The 20,098-nt window shown below is 34.5% G+C and overlaps 3 protein-coding genes across 3 annotated transcripts in view; 2 read left to right on the top strand and 1 right to left on the bottom strand.

Annotated features, from left to right (window-relative positions):
* LOC139979497 (MIT domain-containing protein 1-like) overlaps nt 1-20,098 on the top strand; it is a 167,722-nt gene that overhangs the window by 95,432 nt on the left and 52,192 nt on the right. The gene's annotated exons all lie outside the window — the stretch shown is intronic.
* Nucleotides 1-20,098, top strand: part of LOC139979796 (uncharacterized) — a 45,189-nt gene that overhangs the window by 4,718 nt on the left and 20,373 nt on the right. The gene's annotated exons all lie outside the window — the stretch shown is intronic.
* LOC139979797 (uncharacterized) overlaps nt 16,142-20,098 on the bottom strand; it is a 32,637-nt gene continuing 28,680 nt past the window's right edge. Inside the window, exons 3-5 of the mRNA XM_071990910.1 lie at nt 19,308-19,409; nt 18,683-18,845; nt 16,142-17,934 (exon numbers count right to left, since the gene is read on the bottom strand). Of these exons, the coding sequence (XP_071847011.1) occupies nt 17,912-17,934; nt 18,683-18,845; nt 19,308-19,409 (288 nt within the window). The 3' untranslated portion in view covers nt 16,142-17,911. The remainder of the gene's footprint in view (nt 17,935-18,682; nt 18,846-19,307; nt 19,410-20,098) is intronic.

Here is a 20,098-nt window from a genome sequence, read left to right on the forward strand (position 1 = left end):
TTATTCTGTAAAATGTAAACACCGACAAAGAAACTAACAGAGAAAACATATGAATTAAACAACAATAATATGTAGCAAACAGATCATTTCTAAGTTAGAAATATAAAGTTTAAAGACCAAAAAAAAACCCAGTAAATAAATCAAGTTTTAAGCTTTTTTATCATTGATCTGTTCAAGGTTTGAATGGACTTAAGAAAGGAAGAATAATAATTGCTAGTTGGCATTTTAAACATATAAATTTAATATATGTCTCAAAACACATATGTATAGTTGTAACATAACAGTCTCATTGTTTTCTGCGAGGTCTTAACCTATAAAATTTACTCAATCAACTTTCCATGTAAAATTTCAAATAAATTCAAAATATAATGGACTGCTTCACCCACAAGTTTGATACATGGGATGCAAGGTACCTCCCCTCCTCCCCGAACCCCCCTCTCCTCCCCTTATGCGGTGGTTTTCACCAAGAAATGGTTGATTCGCTCAGTTGGTGGAGAACAGGGCCTGTCACCATGTGATCACTGATTCTAATTCCATTCCAGCTCTAAAAAAAATTAGTTGCTCTTTCCAAATGTGGTTTTACCTTCCTCAGTCACATTTTCGTCGTTGAGTTTGTATATACTTCAGTTGTATAGATCTAATTTTGTGCAGAAAATGCCTCTTTTTGTGCATTATTATGGATATATCCTTTTATGTAGACAATGAACCTATTTATAGAATATGTGTTGTTTCGAACAGAAGTTTCATTAAGAAGGGAATGCAGTTAACAATCCCTTTAGTTATATACCTTTAAGGCATATCCTGTTTTATCTCATTTTAATGGCATATCTATGAGAGTGTTAATGAATACTCGTTTCGTACTCATGTGTCATACATTTAAAGCAAATTATAAAAAGTTTATGTTGTATATCCCTTTAGTTATATAATTATATATATATATATATATATATATATATATATATTCAAGGTTTTATATTGCAGAATATAGTATGTAGAGAGATACGCTATTTTAACATAATGTATTATAGAACTATTTTTGTGCTTGTAACGTGATTTACAATGACAGTGCTCTCCCTTACCAACCCCCCTCCCCCACCACGGCCCTCACCCTCCCAAATTGACAATTACGTCGAAAATTGTCTAGGATGAATGCGGACTTAAAGTAGGTTTGAAAATGTAAGTTATCGAATTTTAGATCATAAAAGTTAGTTTTAATTGTTAAAAAGGCAAAATTGAAAAAAATAAACCTTAAATATAACTGCAATAAATTAAAAAAAATATGTTGCAAACATTTAGCAAATCGTTACTTAAAAATATTGGGTATAAACTAGATTTTGTTGTTACTTTTTGATCAACTTTCACTTCCTTTCATACTAACATTTTCCATTACTTTGCTAATTTTGTCAAGTAACATTTTAAATAATGTAGAAAAAAATCAGACAATTTAAAAGTTGCTTTTTCAATGGATTCTAAACTAGTGTGTGACATTGTATAGTCGACAAGAGAATCAAATTCATTGATAAATTACTAAAGAAAAAAAAACATTTATTTCGTGAAAGAAAATGTAGGACTGCTAATTTGGTCAATTGCAATGTTAGCTTGTTTTGAGCTGAGTTTGCATTTGACATGGTCTTTCAATTAAAACAACCTTTTTGCCATAGTTTATTGTTGATAAATTATTAATATTATTCAATACTAAAGTTCAGTACCAATGTATTTTACTAGAGATCACCCAAAAAAAATGCAAATTGGAAAATTTGGAAGTTTCTTGTCTTTGTCTTCAAATTTGCATTTTTCACTTCATGCAATTAATACTAAAGATTTTCTTGGAACAAAAATGTTGAGAATGGAATTTAGGTTCTTTATTTACTAACTCATTAACCTTTAGTTTTGTAGGAAATTTCTTGGTTTAGACTATTGCAATCTTACTTAATTTAAAAGTAGGTAGGTTTGATAAGAAAACAACTTTGATGGCTTATTTTTAACGAGACATACTACTTTAAGGAAATTAAGCAACCTAAAACACAACAATGAAATGCGTGAATTTAAATTAAACTAATTAAGTAGATCAAAATACAATAAAATGCTATAAATACACTCTTAATGACAATTGGAGAGTGTTATATTGCCACATGAAGAATTTAACAAGTGCCACTTTTCTTTTTCATTTGTTGTTGTTTTGTAAATCTTATTTTTGATTTGTTTTACTGGTAACCCCCCACCCCCCATTTACCCTTATTTTTGCGTGGTGTCCATTATGGTATATACTTAGTTGTAGGCCTATTTATTTTACATCAAACAGATGCAAACACCTGTTGGTATGCTTGTAATTTGGAAGCAACTTTTTTTTTTCATCATTAATCCAGGGAGCCGTTTTTACGTTATCGTAGCATCTTAGTGACAGCAATAAACATTCTTTTGGACTACCACTACAATGTTTACGACTTTGCGATACGCTATAAAACCTAAGTTGATATATTTTAGTATATTGAGCAAAGGTGTCGTCACGACAGGATACAACTCAACGTTCAATATCTTGACTTCTTACCAACTTGTTCGACAGAGGATAAGCGCTATGGGGGTCGGGTGAGGGAAGGGGGGGTTGTGTGTGCAAACGTCTATGATATTCTACCATCTCATAAGGAAACTAAAGCCTTTGTCTAACCATATAACGAATATACACCAACCAGATGCTGCTTTCCTCCGGGGAAGGGTGGGCCTGGGGTGGAGAGGAGAAGGGGGGGGGCTGGTGTAGGTGAACGCGCATAGTCTCTTACTATTTCTCATATCACTATTTTGTTAAGGTAAGCGTGATCATTTGCACCCAATGTACATGAGTTGATCGGTTTGTACTGTGAAATGAGAGAACCGTTAATCAGTATAAACTGAAGTGTGTTATAACAACGTAACATATATGCTAGACCGGTCAGCAGATGCTACTGTGGACATAACAACAAACAAAAACTAACACATGAATACATTACTCAAAGGCTGTTTCAACTAACGACTGATTAGGAGTCTAAAACATGTCCCTATATTTGACTAGTAAGTATACATTTTGTAAAGATGGTTCAAATTGCAGATTTTGACCGTTTGGCGGTATCGTGTCATCAAACTTTCTGTTAAAATGTGGACTAAATTATCGGCAAAACTTTTAAAGAATAGCTTTTGGTTTTCAAGCCATTACTTCCTATAGTATTAAAGAAGGATGAAACGATTCCTTTGTAGTGGGCTACGTTCTCATCATACATTGTAAAGCGTATTTCAAAAGACAGAAGATTTGACCCTAAATTTGAGTATGCTTAAAATTTGCCAAATTTGTTTCAATCTCCAAACTGCAGACATCAAGGAGTCTTATATTAGCAAACATACTTTGAGGGTGGCAGTGAAATTTGTTTTTGGACTGGTGTATGAGTGACCATTTCTAGTATAATTGGAGGCACCACTGATGATCTTAAAAGGGTTATAAGTGATGCAAAGGGCTGGGGTGGTGGGGGGGGCAGGCGGGGAAGTTGATTTCAAGGTGCTGTAAAGTCTTAAGGTCTTAAATCAGTTGTCGACAGTATAATTTGCAACTTATCACCATCATCATCATCATCATCATCATCATCATCATCATCATCATCATCATCATCATCATCATCATCATCATCATCATCATCATCATCATCATCATCATCATCATCATCATCATCATCATCATCATCATCATCATCATCATCATCATCATCATCATCATCATCATCATCATCATCATCATCATCATCATCATCATCATCATCATCATCATCATCATCATCATCATCATCATCATCATCATCATCATCATCATCATCATCATCATCATCATCATAATACTAGTTCATTAATGAAAGCGACTGGAATCCAAGTCTAACTGCAATATCAGACATTCCTCGTTACCAAACACATCGAAACAAAATACTATACGACCAGGAAATTGTAATCGCTCACATAGAATATATTGTCCAAGTCCCGAAGCTTAGTGATTTTAAGCTCGTGCATATATTTTTCAATAAACACATGGTCAATTATCAATCCTCAGTAGAATAAACCGTGCAGAGAGGCCTATACACTTCTTGAGCGCCAACGACTTTTCAAACAATAGTTTTCTTTAAACTTTTACTAAAGTGATGTAATTTTTACTCCAAGTTGCATAGTTTCGTTTACAACATACTCACGTCTTAGATTTCTAGTCAAGTTTCCGCTTAATTAGAACATAGTTATAAATTCGATTTAGAAACTTAAAAACTTTTCCAAAGAAAAAAATACGAAATTCATCCAAAGTCAGTTTCCTAGTTTTATGATATCATCTGCTTCAGGTATATAATAAAATCTCTCATTATTAATATTTTAAATTATCAAAAATTATTAAATTATCAAAAGAAAACATGAGTGCATGATTCAGTCAATGGATGAATTCCTAACAAAAGATAAAAATATGGTCTTTTCATTTTTACAACCGCATGAACTATATATTATATACTATAGATTTATATATTTTTTAGCAATTATTATTTATACTTTTCATATGTTGAAACCGTTTGAAAGAAACATCCACGACTGTCATGGTTCACTTTGTAAACCTCTAAGTCATATTTACAGTCTTTCAATGCATTTTACATCCCTGGTAATCCAACAGGCCGGAGGGGGGGGGGGGGTGCGAAGGTTTTTAAGGTCGCCAATAGTGCTTTGAGGGTTGGCCAACAATTCCGTAGAAGAACGAAACTGCCGATAATTGGGGGGGGGGGGAGTGGAAGTCTTTTACAAGTAATTGTTTCAAAATTTGCAAAATATAAGATCATGGTGCAATCAAAAGCACCCTTAATCATATGTGAACTTCTTAAAGGCGGTTAAACGCATAGACAATACAAAATATAAAAAAGATGTTGTTTACTCACTGATGATCTGGGGTAAAATTTTCTTTTGATAAATGGAAATAATTTCTTCAAATGTAACTGAATTTTTGCAAATATATCATTCCTGATTGGATAAAAAAAAAATGAATATAACGTCGTAACTTTTGTATCATTCACTATCGTGAATTTTTTTCTTCAAAACTTTGATTTCTAACTGAGGGTGCATGGAGGCGAATGTTTTGAGAGTTGCCAGACAATTCCGAAGAAGAAATGATTTTTTTTACATTAATTGAGGTCACATGTAAAACATCTTTTCATTTTCAACTATTAAAAATATGCCGTCAACTTTTGATAAATAGTGTTAATAAGTTTTCGTCTCAACTCATGATAATGATAACTGGGAATTGATTATTATTTATCAAATTTTTGATTGTGGTAGATTTATTTCCTGCATACTGAATAATGCCTTTTTGTAAACATGACGGTGCAATTAACCAGTGTAGTATTAATGTCATTAATATCATAAAACTTCTAAGCCCGGTCGCTCATATGAAAATTGAGCTAGGTCAAAAGTTCATATGCTATGAAGTAAGCATTGTAAGCGAATGAAGGGTGTCGTTTTCATTTTGTGCAGTTTTATTTATTTTTTTGTGATTTGAAAAGGAACATATTTTCTCGAAGTTTCAGAAAACTGTCGTAAACATACAACAAACTTATAATGTTTTAAAAAACGTTGTGAATAGCTCTGTAAATTTTCATGAGACAATGGTTTAGACGCTAGCATCGTTCGTATTTTTTACAATCCAAAGACTATTCCTAAGTTAAAAGGACTACGTTTGGTTCAAAGTTAAAATTTTAATTTCACTGACCGGAACCTTAGCAATTTGTACAACGGCAGATTGGTTTTGTGTTTGCAGCTCAGATTGATTCCTCTAACATATGTGTCTCATCAATCCAAACGACTGAGTAACTTAATCTAGCAAAGGTTTGATGGTAGTCCTGACTGAAAAATTTCACCAGGTTTCACATCCACACTAACAAATATGTAAAAGAAGCTATGGTTGCGTTTTCATTAAATAATTTCTTTACCAACCAGAGCCAGTCAAAATGACTAATTTAGCGGTATGCACTATTCCGTCTAACTCTCTATTCTATAGGTTAAATGTATAGCTGGTATAGGTTTGCCTCTTCAACATGTTAACGACTGTAACAGGTTCTGCCACAGTTATTATCTGCTGTGAAAGTGTGGTAAATATGTCTAATTCACGATATTTTGTTTGAAGACGTATAAAAGCCTTTTGAATGGTTTACATATCTGTTATAAAATAACGGTTATGTAACACTGAGAAAGAAAATAGTAAAATTTGGTTTTTGTAAAGTGTGTTTGATGACAAATTTGAACTTGTTCATTCAGTCGTTTGAATAAATGGTTCACATATCACTACACATTTAAACGATGGATTTAACTGTAGTAGTTATAGCTCTCTTAGTTGTTGTTTTTTATCTTACTTCCAATATCAGTAATTTTGACTTAAAATTTTACAGGCAAACTTCGCTAATTCCTAGGAAGTCCTTCAGGGTATAGTGCTTTGGAGCTCGAGCTAAATTTCGTTATGAAAGAAGTTGACATTCTTTCTTTGGCGATTCAAATTGCAATTGTAAATGCAATGTTACTTAACGACATTCGAACCAAAACGGTGTAATATTCATATGTAAACTGGCTATATACCATCAAATTCAACAAAGACATGAATATATTTATTGGGTTCCTTTTAATTTGCCAGATATGAACACATCAGATATGAAATTTGTTCAAGGACTTTCGGTTTATAGCTAGATGAAGTGTTCTCGAGTGTTGTAATGGTGTCAGTAACCAGAAACAAGTTCAAAGATGTCAAGAGAAACTATATAACATATTTACACTGAACAAGGAAGTAGGAAGGACTGTCACAAAAATTATCAGCACGCTAATAAAGTATAAGTGATATTGTATCATAAATTTATATCATGCCATTATAAATTCATTGTCTCTTCTTTATTTCTTATTTACGTAAATAAACGTTAACTGGTTTGGACGGTAACGTACGGTTTGTAAATGATATAAATAATATTCAAAGTGATATCAATTTCGAGAAGAAAAAAAACTTGAAATCGGAGGCTGTAGACTATTGTACCGAAGGGGGTCCCTAATAACTCACCTGATCGAACGATATAACCTATATACACATTCACCATGTTGACTAGAATCTCTGCTTATTCTTGGACAATTTAGATTACTTCGAAAGTAATCTTTTGGTGATATCAAGTGTCAGAAATGTATGTATTTTAGATCCTCCTGCATGCAAGCAGGAACTCGCGAAGAAGCCTTCATTGGCTTATCAAAGCCGCACGTTGACCGAAGTCAGTCTCTTACATTCATATTTAACGTCCATGATTATGAATTGTCAATTGTCAACAAAGCTGTAACTGGACGACATACATTAATCTTGGAGTGACTCAAACTCGGAACCTTATTATTGAAAGGCACCGGCGTTACACACTGATCTAACACTCCACACTGACTCTCCATTAGACTAAAAACTTAAACATCAAATCACATCCGTCTTTCTTTGTTTGTTTTACCATTATGCCGATACAAACGCACCAATGGTGTAGACAAGATCACTGAAATAGACCACCCTCAACTTCCCTTACCCCATTCTATCACTTCCACACAAACTTCACTTCACACAAACACACACACATATGTGAAATTAATGTGATTTGTGTGCAATTATTAGGCTCACCGTTTGTATTTGTGCTGATCCTGTAAATGAAAAAAAAATGTTCTTAACAGTCTCACTATTACGTTTATTCTCATTTAATTTAGTACATAAAATATTCCATCTAGTTGGTGAATTTTAATTTAAACGAATGAGTGACATATTTCAATTTTTTTGACCGGCATACATGCCTTGGATAATAATGACAAGATTTAAAGAAAAAATCTTTACTGTACTGTCGTATCCTGCTTCAAAGCACTCGTACTGGTAGTATGAGACGTACAAATAGCATGTTTCTTTGAAGCATGATATGTGAGCACAGTATAAGAGTGGTGTAAGCATGAGAATCAGTGAAAGGTAAGGAACTGTTTATACTGTCAGTACAAGTGCTTTGAAGCATGATATGTGAGCACAGTATAGAGTGGTGTAAGCATTAGAATCAGTGAAAGGTTAGGAACTATTCATACTGTTAGTACAAGTGCTTTGAAGCATGATATGTGAGCACAGTATAGAGTGGTATTAGCATGAGAATCAGTGAAAGGTAAGGAACTGTTCATACTGTCAGTACAAGTGCGTTGAAGCATGATATGTGAGCACAGTATAAGAGTGGTGTAAGCATTAGAATCAGTGAAAGGTTAGGAACTGTTCATACTATCAGTACGAGTGCTTTGAAGAATGATATGTGAGCACAGTATAAGAGTGGTGTAAGCATGAGAATCAGTGAAAGGTAAGGAACTGTTTATACTGTTAGTACAAGTGCTTTGAAGCAAGATATGTGAGCACAGTATAGAGTGGTATTAGCATGAGAATCAGTGAAAGGTTAGGAACTGTTCATACTGTCAGTACGAGTACTTTGCAGCATGATATGGGGGAGGACAGTATGTAGTTGTGAAGGCATGAGGAAATTGTCCCAACTCGATGCTTCAGGACACATATTGGTCCGTACCCGTGTTTGAAATATGAAACTTTCCTTTGGCCTTTTTTATCTTGATATCTATGCAGAGATTAACTTGCAATCGAGCATGCATGCGGAGTAATTTTGATAAAGTGTGTGAATTTATAGTGTGTTGAGATTTATCTTTACCTATTACACTGTGAACTAAAATATGCTATTAATTCATTTACGTTAATTCATAGAACATTGCAAAAACAGTATTCTTGAGATCACAAATAAAAGTAAACTAAAAAACAACAGTAAATTAATAGTGTATAAATAAGAATTTATGGCCCAAAAAACCCGTTTATTTTGATCAGTTTTAGGAAACGAGAGTCTGTGAAAATTATTTCTTTCAAACGTTTTAGTATGTTTTTTTGGTAAGCCTCTGTGATTGCCTTCAACAATTGTTATAATGATTACAAGTAGGTCTTTTTTTAATTTAATTGAATGCATTTTTACACTAATATTATTAGCTATATCAATATCATAAATTCTTTGAACCGAAATGAAGAGAAACACAGGACGTTTACCGGAATCACACTTATATCATTTCAATAATCCATGAGATATTTATTGGCAACAACCCCCCCCCCCCAAAAAAAAAAGAAGAAGAATTATACAGAAATTGTTTGAAAATTTTTCACATTATACGTAACAAATTAGAAAGTTTTATATAACATACAGTCAATATGACAAAAAAATATATTTTTGGCCATGATTACTCACACTTCAAAGTCAACATTCATTTATGGCGCAGTAATTAAATGATGATTTTTTGATTTGATTGAAAGTTGAAGTAGAGAAGAGATCTAATTTGTATGAGTCAACTATTATAACATAAGATCTTTAAAGCTTGTCAGCTTAACCGTTTAAACATTTAAACACGATAAACAAAGGAAATAGAAACAGCAGCTTCTCTTTTGGATATTTTTATGGCCCCGCCATGAGTACCTTTTCAAGACTCTATTTAATATTTAAACAGAATTTGAAATTATCATGCATGACTTCCTTCTAAAGACAACGGCATAGGTGGGGCGCCATGGAGTTCCCTCTGTGTGCCATACATCAATCATTCATTCATTCTCTTTTCATACAATCAGGAAGTTTTAGTCTTTTAGCATCTAGTTATTTAGATCAATCATTTGTTTACTTCCATACACAGAGACGGTCACAAAGGCGTGTAACTTTAACTTTGGTCAGGTCAGAGTTCAGATGCTCTTATACAACACAGTAATAATGATAATAATAGTAATAGTAATAATATTAATAATACTGTAAACTCGGTGCAGAAACCTCCATAGAGACTTCACTTGGGATTGCAAAGATATTAAACAATTGCCATGGCGCAAAAAAAAAACATTTTAAGAATATTCCTCCATTGACTAAAATGAGAGCAAATATTAGTGGGTTCTATTACTCCCAAATTTGAGAAATATCACATATTTCATAATATAATTTTCCCATTCTCTTAAAATACTTTTTTAAATTTTGTGTTGCTATTATTCTAATTTTTTAGAGGGCATTTATTAAGTTCTCTTTCTTAATCATAAAAAGATTACAATTAATCAAACAGTTTATTATCATTATTTTATTATTATTATTGTAGTTGTAAATATTGTTGTTATTATTATTATTATTATTATCTCCATCAGTTTATTGTTTGCGGTTGCATTTACAAATATCACAAAGGAGAGAAGAAAATACATTCTTTATAAGCTTCCATGCAGAGGAAGAAATTTAAAAAAATACACCAAGTGAAAGGTTAAACAATGATTAATTAATGAAGTAATTAATCAAGTTGACTTAGTTATTATTTAATTTAATTTAAATATTGACAAATGATGCTACAAAAGATGAATCAAAATTCGTATAATTGATAAATACGATGCTATAGAAAGCGGCATGCCAGTAGCAATCTGGAAGAAAATCTGAAGAGAGAATTCCCACCCAAATTAGCCTCTTCTCGTCTTCTTTTGTTTTTCTTTGAGTCAAAATATTAGATATAATGCTTTCGAAGAGACATATAAAGCAATAAATATATATATATAGGTCTACATTTTATGAATCAAACAGAACAATAAGCCAAAGAATATAATTTTTCACAACCAGGCTTCTTTATATAAAGAAGCTGGTACAGCGAGGCCTTATAATAGCTTTAAACAGTTTGAAAATATTTCAAGAAAGGCCAAAAAAAAAAATGGTTCAAAATAATAAAACACAGGATGGTTTTATAATTTAATGAAGATAATTAAAGTAATAAATGATGGTATAACCATATGGTGTCTGTGGTAAAGTAGTACATTGACATCTTTTAAGAAATCAACATAGATTCATATTTTTTTTAGGTTCTAACTTGCAGTTAGGTAGTCTCAGTACTTCAGTCGTTTGTTATGCAGTGTACTTAGCTATCGTGTAGGCGATATACAGGCCCATACACCAGTGAGCTGAAGTAATTATTATTTAGTTATTCATATTACTATACTCAAAGAAACATATGTACATCCAATACTTTTCATCCCTGGTGTCACTGCTTAAATATGTTCATTCTATATTTTTAAAACTGTTTAAGTCGTTTACAGTATTCATTTCACTTTCTGTTGATTACTAGTTTTGACTGAAATTAACCAACGAATAATTAACACAGAGGAGAATACTATTTTTTGTTTGTTAGATCTGTCTGTATGTCAGAACCATTTCAATGGTAGCGTAGGTCTTTCTGTGTGTTACCAGTATTTGCAGCTTAGTGTAGTCTGTATGTATGTCAGCACTAATTGAATGATAGTCTGTCTGTGTGTCAGTACTATTTGAATGTTTTCAGTAGGTCTGTATGTATGTTAGCACTAATTGAATGATAATATGTCTGTGTGTCAGTACTATTTGAATGTTCGTGTAGGTGTGTATGTATGTCAGCACTAATTGAATGATAGTCTGTCTGTGTGTCAGTACTATTTGAATGTTCGTGTAGGTGTGTATGTATGTCAGCACTAATTGAATGATAGTCTGTCTGTGTGTCAGTACTATTTGAATGTTTTCAGTACGTCTGTATGTATGTTAGCACTAATTGAATGATAATATGTCTGTGTGTCAGTACTATTTGAATGTTAGTGTAGGTGTGTATGTATGTCAGCACTAATTGAATGATAGTCTGTCTGTGTGTCAGCACCATTTGAAGCTTAGTTTAGGTCTGTATGTTTGTCAGCACTAATTGAATGATAGTCTGTCTGTGTGTCAGTACTATTTGAATGTTAGTGTAGGTCTGTATGTTTGTCAGCACTAATTGAATGATAGCATGTCTGTACTGTGACTTTCTTCCACGTGACCTTAAAAGTGGCCAAAGTTTGTTATTAAAGGGGGACGGTTGGATGGTTGGCGGAAGGGGGGGGGGTTGGCAGGGGAGAGGGTAAAGAAGAGTTCTAAGCTGCAGAATATTCATAAATGTCACACAATCTGTCCAAGCTTCACAAGCTACCATTGAAATAATTAAGTCCATGTAGAACTAACAGGCTGGTCATTACATACACAGGCTGATCAATACCTACACAGTAAGTATAGAATCTATATGTTTTGAGGCAATTTTGCATTTCCTTGCCTTTATGAACAGGAATGTATCTAAACCTTAATTTATAGAGCCAGGCCGGTCTGCTATCACACAGGGTCATTTATAAAGCATGCAGTAGTTGGCCATGTGCGGTAACTTTATTGGTTACATTCCACAATATTATTAACCTCCTGTCACAACAGAAGCATTTATGATTTTTGTAGAAAAAAATGCTTTTGGAGTTATTACTGATCCATTTTAGTAGCCTATCCGTGCAGCACTCAGTAAAAACCAAATTACTGGGATCGTATTCCTCAATTTATTGTAACATCATTGTAATGAAGATAAAGATGAAAAATACACAACAAGAAACCCAAAAATAAATAAAAAACGATGATATTGTGTAGGTCTGTTTATATGTCAGTACTATTTGAATGTTTGTGTAAGTCTGTTTGTATGTTAGTACCATTCGAATGTTCTTGTATGTATGCCTGTGTGTCATTACTATTGTAAGTTAGTATGTCTGTGTGTCAGTAACCTACTATTTGAATGTGTGTGTGGGTCTGTCTGTCTGTGTGTCAGTACTATGTGAAGGTCAGTGTAGGCCTGTATGCATGTCAGTAATCTACTGTATGATATCGTATATCTGTCTGTATGTAATGTTGGCGTAGGCCAGTCTGTATGTTAGTGTGCTTATATCTGTTAGCACCTACTATGCATACTGAATGCATGCAATGATTTTAGCGTAAATGTAGATAGATAAGAGGTAACCTCACCAATTTGATCAAAAACGTTCGGTTTCTTCAAGTGGAAATATATCAGGATAGACAATCTGGACAGGCCATAATTTGGTAAAAGGACAAAATGATCAAATTCAAATTTATTTACGGCTAATCATGTAGATGAGACAGCCAAAACACAAATAGTTGTAACTATAAATAAACCCGTGGCAGAATTCCAAGATTGATAACTGTTACTGTTACCTTCCCTCAATGCTTCTCTGGAAGTATTTTCATTAGAGGTATACTCTTAACATCGAAGAATGAACTATGTGTAATTGTAGTATTACTAGCACTAAATTATTCAATTTATAATTGTATGCACATTATAGAATTTTATACACATACTTTCTGAGAAATATAGTAAGTAAAATAAATATTTTGCAATCTCAATAACATATATACCTATGGTAATTCCCAACGTGATAATAGACAAAACAATTGTCCAAATATGACTGCTTATTTCCTAAAACTTGTGAATATATTTGATAAGGTTTTTATACATATAAACAATTCTGTCAACATTTCATAGCAATGAAATGAACTGGGGTTTTCCCTAAAACCAAATAGTTCCTGCAAATATATATAACAACAGCACAATATTATATTGGAAAACGACTTATCAAGTGATAGGTTTCCTCGAGTACAATCAATTATGTTAGTTGTGTTATTTGATTAACGTGTATGATATTGTGTATAGATACATACGTGGGTATTTACTCTTGTTAGCGACAAATATGTTACCTCTTTATTCTTTCAATTCATGTTCTCGTCATTGAAGGGTAGGATATGTGTAAAATGTAAGCCATAGTTAATAAAAGGCATCCACCCCTTTCCCTCCCCTTCATGTCCTGATGAAGTGAAAAAGTACATATATGATTGTGTAACCTAATTTGCAATTATCTTCTGTTTTTTTTTTTTTTTTTTTTTACTTTTATCTTCATATTCAATCGCGTGCTATTTTTATTGTTGTTATATAATAATAATATATTCATTTATAGAGCTCTACTATATGCAAATGCATTTCTATGCGCTTTATAACAATACTATCCCGGTCAACGATAACCTGTGAAACACAAGGCAGCAGCTAAACAGCGCCCAGCTGACAGTTTTATCTCACAGGTCCCCATTTATACACCTAGGTGGAGATGGGCAATGGAGATAAAGTGCCTTGCCCAAGGACACAACGCAATATACTGGCCAGGACTCGAACCTGCAACCCTTAGATCACAAGTCCACTGCCTTAACCACTTGACCACAACGCTTATGGGGTAAATCAAGTTAATGTACCAAACTAATTTTCAATTTTTAGTAGATTTCCTTTACATATCCTACCTCTTCCACACCCCATCAACATGCCTAACGACATGGGTGGGTGGAGGTGGGGTAGAGAAAGTTTTCAATAGAAGAGGCAGAGAGAGCTTAAAGCAGTTAGTTGTATCTGTGAATTGCCTCTATATATCTTTGAACACCGAAGCAAAGGCGGGAGGGTGGGTCCGTGGAGGGGGTGGAGGTTTTCATTGAAGCCTCGAACAATCTTGGCGATCTTTCTAAACATGACCTAGTGACATTATAAGGCCTTGTATGTTAGATGCGTCTAAACTCGCAAACGAATCACTTAGGACGTTGTTATAGTGTCATTAAGCGTTAATGATCATTTGTGTGTTAGTTGTATATCTATTATAAGGGAGGTGAATAGTAGGACGGTTGTTGGCACAGATAAAGAGAGAGACATAATACTATTTTTACTTTAAGTCAATCTGAGGGGGAAAGTGGAATAAATGGTTATGTTATGTTAGTATATGGAAGTTATTACCAGCTACTTTCAATGTTAAACACCGACAAATTGAAGATGTTTTTTTTTTTTGCTGGTCTTGTAAATGCCTTTGCTTTGCTGCACACCATATGGAATTTATTGGCTATAAAAGTGGAAATAAAACCGTTGTACTGGCTGGCTGGCTGGCCGTTGTACTGGCTGGCCGTTGTACAAAACCGATAATGTGCTGGCTATATGGCGTCACGAAAGTGTAAGAAACACTAGAAGTTTATTAGCAGTTATATTTGATATGACAATTGCTGTACCATATTGTTTCATAATTATAAAAGAGTTAACCAAACATCGTATAATCATATTGGAATCAACGTAAGTGTTTGTCAGAGAGAGAGCGAGAGAAAAGTATATATATTTGTAGAGTTACCGCACAGTTAAAGCTCCCCTGAATTTTCATGTTCGCTAGCGCACAGAAAGAACTATTCCAATGACATATTCTAACCCACCCCCCCGGCAAAACCCCACCCTCGCTCTGACAGAAAGCTTGGGCTATCATGGTACTTTCAAATTTACCCACGATGCCCGTTTAGATTTTTCAGCTAGCATGGTAATATATATATATATATATTTTTTTTTTGTATAAGATGAATTTAGGCAGAATTGTAGTCTTGATATGTCATAGCCCAGGATAGAAGGAACCAGTTGAAACATATTTTGTGCTGGTACTTATTTCTATAAGTTATTCCGGTTTACGAGATATTCACCAAAACAAATTAAGCTCAATCTCTGGAACGCTCCTTTAAGGCTAAATTGATGTCGTCAGCTCCTCAGTGCAGGCCAAATTGTGAATGTTAATACATTGTTCATTCATACTTAGTAAAGACTCCTAAATCCTATTGGTCCATTCAGGTCAGCTGACCGTGGTTAATCCTGTGAGTAACGCACGGTAAAATTACGGGGCATCACTTTAATAAATCTTTGGTTATATGTAACCAAAAATGTTTTGTTTTATGATTTTTCCCCACACAAATGGTAGTGTATGAATGAACGGGGTTAATCAACGGTCTAGCGTGCGTTACTCACATATTTAATGCACTCCGGGTGTTAATGCTATCGCTGGATGCACTCGGGTTCCGCTACGCTCCACCCTCGTGCATCGCTTGCATTATCCCCCGATCGTGCATTAATCCTGTGAGTAACGCACGCTAGACCGTTGATTAACCCCTTATTTATAAATTATAATAACACTACCAAAATATGCTCTTAAACTTCTTATGGACAAGATATCATCATTGGGTGACGTTCAACACATTTTGTTCTTGAAAACTCTGTATGCAATGTAAACTTATTATTTGAGGCCTATAGTATGCCTTATGTTGTCCCATTTTGTTGCGTGTTACAACTGACCAAATGATCAATGTATTAGACTATATAGGCCAGTCCCTTTAACTGTTGATCCTCAGATGTTTAAAGGGATCTTTCTCACAAATTAAAAGTTACGACGCATCAAAGTAAATTTTATGAATAAAAGTCACCCTTTTAACAAAGAAATGCAGAAATGAAGTTTTTCCATTGAACATAAAGAAAAAGTTCAAATTGAAGTAAAAGTGAAAGTCTGTTTTTCCTCTCATATTAAAATATTTTCGCACAACTGTTTCGTAGCTAAGTTATCTCTATTAATTAAATAGTCATAAATGGCCTTCCTTACGTAGAAACTCAGCTCCAATAGAGGGCGTTATACTGAAAACCATTTGCCCTCATTTCTATACATATTTTTGCCTCTGACCAATCGGCGCACCGGTTCCGAGGAGCCGGTAAACCGGTTAACCGGTAGTTCAATCCACCCCTGGGTGAATGACAGTGCAGGTGTGTAAGCAGTCAGTTAGATATGTATATACTTTAGTAGCTGATTTGAAAACTTTTGTGTGTGTCTGCTTGTTTGCTTTGCTTGTTTATGGTCGATATCGTATCGTAGTTAAAGTGTGTTGTATTCTAAACCGTGTATATGTCCAACAGGAAGAAAGTACACACTCGCTGTATACGTATTGGTTTAACCAAGGGTAAATTACAGCTTCTATATATGGTTAGCTAGAAAGTCGGCCTCCATAATAGGTATGATTTATGGACGGCTCAAGTTGCATCTAATATGTTGTCTTGAAAATGTCAATGGTTATCGATGGTTATCGGATCTGGCACCACTGGGGAAATACCTTCTAAATTAGAACCACACCCGATACACCTACAGTGTAAATGCATTACAAGGAAGTCGAAAGTATACGCCACTTGCATTGCACTGACAGTAAGAAACTCTATCGTAGTCGAAGAGCAATAGGTAAAGGTACAGTGGTCCTGAAGAGACATAGGATATATACAGTGCATGTGTTTGGATAATAAAACAAATATTCAAATATTTTTCTAAATGTTGCTGATTTTCAGTGGGTTAACGTACACCATCTTGACATTATGTTGCCCTTTACTTAACAACACGCGAGAAACATGAATTGGTTGTAGGACCGTATAACTCTTATACAAAAATCTAACTTTATCATATCATATACCTCTATATTTTGAATGCTCCATTGAGGCCACCTTATATATGGTTTAGATACAGAAACAATACCACGGTATACAGTTAAATGAATATTCATACAACAGACTGATGAAAATCGTATCTATCAATAACCATGCTATAACCTTTACTTTGAAATGTAGACTCCTGAATCACGTTGATGATGTCACTTTATATGCTTTAGCCTGTCAAAGGGGTGAGTGCCAGGCCCGATAATGCCAAAAGACAATGACTTTGAGTCACAGGGGTCCGAGAAAGACCATTCCTCTTTGTAACCTACGTAATGCACCATTGTTCTGGTGAGGGCGTAACAAGTTGTCTGAAAAATGTAAGAAATATACAATGGCTAAATAAAGCAACATTCATCAAGTAACCCACCCCCACCTTTCTCCCTCTCCCTTCACATTAGTTAAGAGTAATTGGAACGCATAAGATCTCAGGATTGCATTTGTACTTCTTCATGGTCGAGATAGAGAAGTTTATCTCTGAAAACGAACGCAAAGAGTTGTATTGAGATCCCGTTTATTTGTTACGACGTTCTTAAGCTGTTTAATTTATCATAAGGTCATAGGGTCATATCATAAGGTAAATTTCTTGAGGTTTACTCAACATATCCATTTTCAAAGAAGGATTATGCACGGAGCAGAACTTTTATACCAAACGTCTTCATCCCCAGCTTCAAGTTTCAGTATTTAGAAAGTCTGTAAAAGAAGAAGAAAAAACCCAAGTATAACTTATTTCAACAACTACTACTTGAAAGCCAATATGAACGTTTCAAACTCTCAAGAGCATCAACCCTATTAACTCGTTAGCAGGGATTTTTTTATTTTATTTTATGAGTTATAAATTCCTCACCAAGAATGAACTTTGCTCTGTTGAACGAAAGAACTTACTGTACATTTATTACTGCCATGAATGGTATATTTACTGGTATCATCACACAAACATTTTATATTTTCTATTACATAAGCTTGCATAATTAAGTTTTTACATCCATCGTTTTCTTTTCTAAATGTTTTGCTACTATTACGGTAAATGAACAGGAAAAATAAATCCATCAAAAGATGTTCAAAGGTTAATGGCAAGTGACATCTTTTGTGTGGGCGCTCTTTAACTTTGTGTTCTACCAACGTCAATTTTGAAGACAGTCAAATCCTTTGTTACCAGTTAGGCGGTCCACATGCAGTACTTTGCTGGGGCAAAGGTTCTTATCCCAGGGTAACGAAATTGTATGCAAGTTTTATTTGCATAAGGTATTCCAACTGTGTACATTTGACTTATGTAGTTCTTTTAACGGTCACAAGAGTATATTTTTTCGTACAGATGATTAAACAGAGTAATCTGAATCGCTAATCTTTTTAAGGACAAGAAAAGATTGGTAACACTCGAAGATCAATATTTGTAATGAGACAACAATCATGCAGTCGAGAAGAAACTGTGGACATTTACCTCTGCACAGTACATCATACACACACGTCAAGAAGCAATAAAAAACCGTTACGACATCCACTTGAACTACAAACGATAAGATAACGTAAATCAATGAACTTCTGCCATGCACGCAACCAAAGTTGATATTGCCACAGGTTGAGGTCGCTCTTTCTAGTTTATCCTGCAGAGAGCCAAAAAAAAAAACAAAAAAAATCGAAATGGTAGAAATTATTCTTTGTGGATTTGAATTCTCTTATTTTCCGATTTGCGGCGTCAGGTTATGACGTCATACCCTCAATAATCTTATAAATAAATGCAAGATCATTCCTGAAACAAAGATATTTGAAGGGAAACTTTGATTGAGATTGTTCCTGAACATTAGCTTTTATTTGCTGTAAAGCATGTAAGGTTCAGCTACCTGCAAGGTTTTAGTTGTGTTGTTGGATTCCTGTCTTATCTGATCATTTCAGAAAATATATATTCCCTGGAATTGATAGACCCCATGAACTTGGTAAAATCGCCCATTTTTTGTCGCATTCCCCCATCCCAAACGCCACCCCACCGACACCCCACCTTCAGTTGAAATTCTCAACAGAAAATCTATTTTGTAAATTTCTTTATTCGTATACGAGAAAAAACATACCTCAGCATAAAGGCAGTCGAGGGTTAAATGTATTGACCAAAGAATTGGGATCATATGTTCATAGTTCGGCTTTGGTATAGAAAACCGGACTTTTCTTTTGAACTTCAAAAAAAAAAAAAAAAAAGGGAAAAGAAATGTTAGAATGGTTAGTCGTATTACCAGGTAGCTGCACTCTGCAGGTCGAGGGGTAAATGTATTGACCAAAGAATTGGGATCAGTTGTTCATAGTTCGGCTTTGGTAGAAAACCCAGTGGCGTAGGAAGGTACTTTTGAATGGAGGGGGGGGGGCTGAAGACTGATGGCCGGCCTGGGGGAGGGGTCTAAGGGGAGGGGGTGTCCCCCTCCCCTTTTGATTTTTTTGCATTTGCAGGTGGCCTCAGATGCAATTTGGTGCAATATAGCACACTTCAACACCCACTCCAATTTGTAAACTTAATTTTGTATTTTCACCTGGCCTTAGATGCAATTTGGTGCTCCAAATGAGATTTTTTTTCTCATTTGAAAATGAAAAAGGGGGTTTCTGACTTGCGAACCGGGGGGCGGAATGATACTTCCGCCCCTCCACATTTTTCACTGCCCCCCGGTTCCTACGCCCTTGAGAAAACCGGACTATTCTTTGAACTTAACAAACACAAAATATGAAATGTTAGAATAGTTAGTCGTATTCCCAGGTAGCTGCACGGTCATAAATCGAATTAAGAGCAGTATGTGATAGAATGAAACAGATGACAATGTGTTGTCTCATTCTTTGATATGGGTCCTCGTCGTCAGGAGATACAAGGTTACAGTTA

The sequence above is a fragment of the Apostichopus japonicus genome, chromosome 14 (genome assembly GCF_037975245.1).
Source record: "Apostichopus japonicus isolate 1M-3 chromosome 14, ASM3797524v1, whole genome shotgun sequence".
NCBI lineage: Eukaryota > Metazoa > Echinodermata > Holothuroidea > Aspidochirotida > Stichopodidae > Apostichopus > Apostichopus japonicus.